At 42.0% G+C, this 6,571-nt stretch overlaps 1 protein-coding gene across 1 annotated transcript; it reads right to left on the bottom strand.

Moving 5' to 3' along the window:
- Positions 1-238: 238 nt before the first annotated feature.
- LOC149166946 (uncharacterized) lies at positions 239-1,297 on the bottom strand. The gene is made up of 2 exons (XM_089430305.1): positions 916-1,297; positions 239-415 (listed from the first exon to the last, which is right to left on the bottom strand). Exons 1-2 carry the CDS (start codon positions 1,015-1,017, stop codon positions 239-241), a joined length of 279 nt encoding a protein of 92 aa, XP_089286431.1. The 5' UTR covers positions 1,018-1,297.
- Between the last annotated feature and the right edge of the window lie 5,274 nt (positions 1,298-6,571).

Below are 6,571 nucleotides of genomic sequence, written 5' to 3'. Positions count from 1 at the left end.
CACATGCTCCTTCTTGCCTTAAAGTACATGGAAGGCTCCCTTTTTTGCTTCCCTTTTTGCTTTGGAGATGTGCTTAGGGCATCTAGCACTGCTACCGCCTCCCTGGCCAAAATCTCAGGCGATTTCTCCCTTTGCTGCTCCGTTTCCAGACTCTGTCTCTAACACGCTCTCTTTGCTGCTCTCTGTCTTCATATCTGTCTCTGTCTCTATCTCTGATCCTGTCCCTAAAGTGATTTTCTCAAGAAAATGTGGCCCTTGATGACTTACTCTTTACTTCATTCACTCTTACAGTCCTCCCACCAATTGCCTTTCCATCCATGTCATTGATTGCATTAACTGCAGCTCTGGGATTAGTAAAAGTGACAAATCCATAGCATTTACCCCCAAACTCTCGGTCATTCACAATCATCAGGCTCTCCGCATAGAATTTATCACGATCCAGACAGTAATGATCATAAACAATAAAGCTTGACAATTAGGTCTGCTGCCCAAGTTTTCCTGAAACATTGGCACCTTGATAATTTCTTATAATGCAGTGTATGATGCCTCTGATATTAGGTCTGGCACCAGGGACCACCAGTGGACTTGACCAATATCTGATTAGGTCCAACAATAACACCGCTGCACTCTTCAAGCCGAGAATAGAGTCCCAATAATGCACAATTACAACAGTAATGAAGTATACATATATTGATGAAAGCCCAGAAGTACCACGTTTTAAATAAAGATAAGCCATATGTTGCCGGACTAAAAGCGATATTAGAGCAAAAAAACTCCCGTTGATAAGCAATAATCGTTTTGAGAAGAGATGTGTATTGATGTCAAATTCACATGTGTAGAAGCCCAACTATCTCGGATAAGGATGCATGATGAGGCAAATCTGGAATATGAATATCTGGATAGAGCCTTTACTGCAATAATAGTGCCATAAATCTCAAAGGCCCTTTGAATGGAATCTTCAGTAGAATCATATGGAAGGCCACCAACATATACTGAATTTTCATCATCAACCGTCATCTTTCTAATACTTTGGATGCTTGATAACCGGTTTTTCACTTCAAACTTGAAACATCGAAGAACTTAAAGAAGACCAAACACTGGACATCCTCAAATTTTCAGCATCAAAGGTGCAAGAATGCCTTCTTATGAAATAGGAAGTAAAGGAATTGAACTTGTGATATTTTTCTTGAAAAGGAAGTGATAAAGTTCCCAAAATGTTAATAGGCCATTTGTATTTGTTGGTCCTGCTGAAATTAGTCACAACATCTAAAACAAGCCAACAATATGGTGATAGACCCCTTTCCCAAGGTCATCCTCCAATTGATATCAAGGTTCTGCAACCCAAGCTTTCATGCAAACAATCACAGTATCTCATCTGGAGCTCCAAATTCAACGAAAATTCTGGGTTTTCCTTCCGCAGAGCTGTTCTCTGCCTTTCCTGTAGACGCCTTCCTGTAGGCGGCTCTCGTTTCTTGGAGAACGAAACAGTGCTCCCTGTAGAATGCCGATAAGCAGAAGGGTTCTGAAAAATGGCCGAGAAAGCTTGGTTTGCTGCTATGGGGCTGGTATGGAGCTTGTTGCAGCTGCAAGGAATGTGGTAAACTGGAAACAACATCGGTGAGAGTTCGATTGGCCATTATGAAGATTTCCGTTGATGGAGGGTGAGCTGGCCAACTGCACGTTGGCCCCATGCAGACTGTTGGTCCCCACTGTAGTGTAATTATGAACTGTAGTCCCCTTCTATTTGTTAATCAACTGATGCCCTGTTCACTGGAGTTCAACACATCTACCATTGCCGGTACTTTTCAACTTCCACGTGAATCTCATCCACGCATGCTACGTGATTTTTCAGGAGTGCTAGAGAACTGGATGTCGGGTTAAACTTATTCCATTCGTGGCTTAATTCCACCATCCCATTAATTCATGCAGTTTTCAAATTAAATTTATGCAATAGAAGAATGAGTTTGTCACATACCTCGAAGTTGAATGGCTGTCGTGAGCTTTTTGTTGCTGCCTGCTCTGATTCTGCTGCTGCATGCTTAGTTTTTCTGATTGCATGTGGCTTGGCTGCTAATCCTTGATTGCTTTTCCCTGTGCAGGTGTCCTCTGGCCGGATCTGAGCTGCATGCAATTGTTTCCACGTTCAGATCTGCACCTTCAAGCTGCTGCTGCTGCATGGTCACAAAACCAGAACTTGTTTTTGCCATTTCTCCCAAACGGTAGATCGGATTGATCTGAAACTTGGTGAACATGTTCCTACCATCATTATGCATCTCCCATAGAAAATTCGTGATCAATGGATGCACGGATTTCGAGAAAAATGGAAAATGGCTGAAGATTTCAGAGCTCGATTTCTCGGAAACCGTGCATCGGAATCGGCTGAAACTGCTGGGGTAGGATACTATCACCCATGTGCATCTCCCCATGAAACAGGTTTTAAAATGGATGCACGGATATGGAGAAAATGTAAGAATGGCTGATGGTGATGGAGGCTGATTTCTTGGAAACCGTGCACCGGAATTGCATGGAACTGCTCAGGCGTGTTGTCATCAACCTTGTACAATTCCCCATAAAACGGTTTGTCAAATGGATGCATGGTTTTCAAGTTATGGCATATACAAATTCTGCTCTATGTGTTTTTGCTTCAAGGCACTTTGCATTTTGGTTGCATGGCATGACAAAATGAATTTTGGCTGTGATGCAGGTATGGAGATGATGGAGGAGGAGTTGGAAGATTGCATGAGGGCTTCTAAACCCTTGAGGAAGCTACCATGTTTGCCAAACCACTTTTTGAAATGCATGTCTATTTTCCCACAATTTCTATAGGAAGTTCCTGTAGAAGCACAAGGAGGTGGAAAAAATGATGGATGAAGGCAAGGGATGGACACACAAGTGCTTGTAGGCCTAATCAACAGATTCCCACCATTAGATTCACTTTTGAAATTGGATTTGGCTCGTCCAAAGGTTCTACAGGATGTTTCCTGTAGAAATACAGAGCTTCCTGTAGAAGGCACAAGAAAAAGTCCTTTGACCTTGATTTGAGTGCTCCTCCTGTCATGAAACGTCCTTCTTGCAACCTGCAATGTCACTGCTGCAACATGAAATTATTCAATGGAGAGTAGCTTTTATTTTTCTTTTTCTTTTTCTCTTTTTTTTTGAAAAACAACTAGGGTGCCTCATGGAGGTTTTCACCCTAATTGCCTGCCTTGGGCGCCTCCAAGGGAGGTTTTCACCCAAAGATCTTATTCTCTTTTCTCTTTTTTTCCAACCCATTGACCGCCTCATGGAGGTTTTCAATCAATGAGCCAATCTAAGGCGCCTCCGAGGAGGTTTTCACCTTAGATTTCTATTTTCCTCTTTTTTCATTTTTTCTTTTTCTTTTTTTTCTTTTTTTTTTTTCTTTTTTCTTTTTTTCTACCCTACCCTACTTGAAAAACAAAATCATTTTCAAGTATAAGAATACTTCCAATGGAGCCATGTGCACATCGAGATTAGAGAAAAGATGATGTGAAGGCTCAAAATGCATGCTTTGACAGGTATCCAGATCTCAGAGACAAAATGATTTGACTTTGAAGGGATCAAACATAGCTGAAGAAGAGAGTACTGCTGCAACTTAGTGACCTTCTGAAACCATATCTCAATATAGCTTTGATATCTTTGGTCCTTTTGCTGATCTGGATCATTCTTCATGTCACCTTCTATCATGACCTTCTCATCTTCCTCTTTTTGCTGATCTTTCTCTTGAATACATGGAAGATTTGATGGTAACCATGAGGAAGCTTTCTCGATCTCTGATTCTGATCTCTTCTCTTCATCAAGTGAAACCCATGGTTCTTTGATCTCCTCTTTTGAATCTTCTTTTGCTGGATGTGATCCTTCAATGCTTTCAAGATGATCTCTTTTTTGCAATGCTTTTCCTGAGCTATGGTGAAGATCATTGAGCTCAAGAGGAGTTGTTTGCATATGTTGTGCCTCAGATTTGCAATGGGGTTGAGCTGCTCCATTGTATGGCTTTGGAAATGGTACGGGTAGTTGAGTGGAGGTGTGAAATTGAGATGGAGATGGATGGCATTGTGGTTGGGTAGGCATTTGGGGTTGCCTTGGTGGAGGAGGAGGCGATGGTTGTGGATGAGCAGGTGGTGGAGGAAAATGAGCGGGATGAGAGTTGTACTGGGGCCTCCACTCCTGATAAGGTGCATTCCACTGAGGTTGTGGCTGAGCATAAGAGTGAAACGAATGAGCAGCTGGTTGGGCATAATATGGATCTGTGAAGGAACAAGGAGGAGGTGTGAACCAGGAAGGATGAGCAGGGGGACCCCAAGAAGGCATGAAAGTGGCTTGATAGGGGTCATAATAGGTCTCGGGTGTCCCTTGCAGTTCCTGCTGGTAAGATCTAGGTCCATGCGGCCAACTTTGGTTCATGTAATAGAGTGATTCAGTGGCTCCCTTGGCTCTTTGATATGTAGCTTTGATTCTGGGCAAGGAAGGGCACTGATCTGTAGGATGGTATTCTTCACAGATGAAACACACTTCTAGAGGGTGCATTGGACATTCGTTACTAGGATGCTTTCTAGTGCACCTAGGACAAAAAATGGCCAAAGCCCTCTTGGCTTCTTCTTGCTTCTTTTGGATCCGCAAGGTATCCAGTTGCATGGCAAGAAACTGCCTCATATCGCTCTTGAAATCTTCGATCTGATTTGCAAATTCATCTTTGGACAAGGGACTGCTCCCAACATTTCTGCTTGTAGCCATTTGCTTCAGAGGAATGTTTCTTCTTCTTCTCCCCTAGAGGTTCTTCAGATATGTCTTGATGTCCACCCAGGGGTTCTTTCATCACAGCCATCGAAGAAGAACGTTGGCTATGTGAAGCAGTGGGGGTGTTGTGCAATCATTTTTCTAACTTATCTCTACTCCTACAAAGCATGAAATGAAATCTTTTTGGTTGAATTTTTTGTTTTTTCTACTTCTACCTGCAAAACTAAAATAGATTAAACTGCAACTAACTATCTTGCTAAAATGAAAATGCGGAATTGAAATGAAAGTAGGAAAGGACTAATCTATTTTGCTCAAATGAAATTGCAGGAATGAAATGCTAGGCTACGCTTGCGAAATTGAAATGCTAATCTACGCTTGCAGAAATGAAATTGCGGAATTGAAATGCTAATCTATGAAAGCAGGAAATGCTAATCTATGAAAGCAGGAAATGCTAATCTATGAAAGCAGGAAATGTCTATGCTACTTTTGCAGAATGGAAATGAAATAAACTACTTAGCAGAAAGTTGTAGTAGAAAATAGAAGAATAGCAACAATCACCAATACTCTGCCGCTTCCCCGGCAACGGCGCCAAAAAGATGGTGGGCTCCAGTATTGTAGCAATAATGCTACAACTCCTGGGGCTTCCTATCTCTAATTTTATCAACCCGGTAGTTCGTACAAACTTGGAAGCAACGGTGTTGTATGCACAAGTACTAGCTCTTGTCGCAGCTGTCACTTGGTCAGCTGGCACAAGTCCGCTAGGGCTCAAGCCAACTTCTATATGCTCTCAGAAGAAGCTTTCTAAATGATGGACGAAGGCTATCTCAAAGGAAATTAATCTACTTTGCAAAAATGAACTGAAAGCCAACCAAAACATGGAAACCCTAGTAAACCCTAATCTGACTAGCTTAACCTCTATGATGCAATGGTGGGAGTGCAAGTGTCTGGAAATGATGCCATTACTTCTAATGATGTGAAATGCATGAACTTAAACTACTTCTATGGAAAAGAACATGTTTTTATATTTTTTCTTAAGTGGTTGGAGTGGTTATGATTTTGTTTCTTATTAGGGTTTGGCTGTGCAGAGGTGGTGCGAAGGGAGAGAAAGGTTGGGAAAGGTTGGGAAGGTTCAGAGAGGGTCTAAGGGGTCCCTAACACCCTTCCAGAGAGTCTCACAAAGTTTGGCTGCCACGAAACCGTGTTTATGAGCTTCTACAGGAAGTCTGCAGGGGTTCTACAGGATGTTCAGAGATTTCTACAGGATGTTCTGAAACGAGGATTTTGGAGAATGGATGGAGGGAAAAAGGTGGACGAATGAGTATGGAGGTGAAATATGGGTGTGAAGAGGCCTAGGACTTGGTGGATGAGGCTAAGGAGCGATTGGATTTGTTCAAGGATGGAGGAAGTGATGATGCACAAGAATGTAGTAATTAGGGCAAGGTGGGGAAAGTATGGCAAATGAAGGGTACGAATCATGGGCTAAGGGTTGGAGCAGATTATCAGATGGATTATGGGTAGATAGAGAAGGATAACAGGTACTCTGCAAGTGGTTTTTCAAACTGGACAAACAAAGACATGCAAGAAAACAAAGATCTAGTTATGCTACCCTAATATGACCTAGCTAACAGTAACAAGAATGGACAGCAGCTTATTCAAAATGAAATGCATGAACTAACTTATGCCACTAAGAAATCATCAACTGAAGCATTTAACACTACTAATATTAACATCTACAAACGAGGATTCCAACACTAAGAATTGCATGGCAAAGCAAAACAACGTTTTTGTTGGCAGCAAAGTCACATTGGTCCCAGCT

The sequence above is a fragment of the Pinus tabuliformis genome, chromosome 5_1 (genome assembly GCF_031772625.1).
Source record: "Pinus tabuliformis cultivar Carrire ecotype Pingquan chromosome 5_1, CPIR1, whole genome shotgun sequence".
NCBI lineage: Eukaryota > Viridiplantae > Streptophyta > Pinopsida > Pinales > Pinaceae > Pinus > Pinus tabuliformis.
This window is presented reverse-complemented; position numbering and strand designations above follow the sequence as displayed.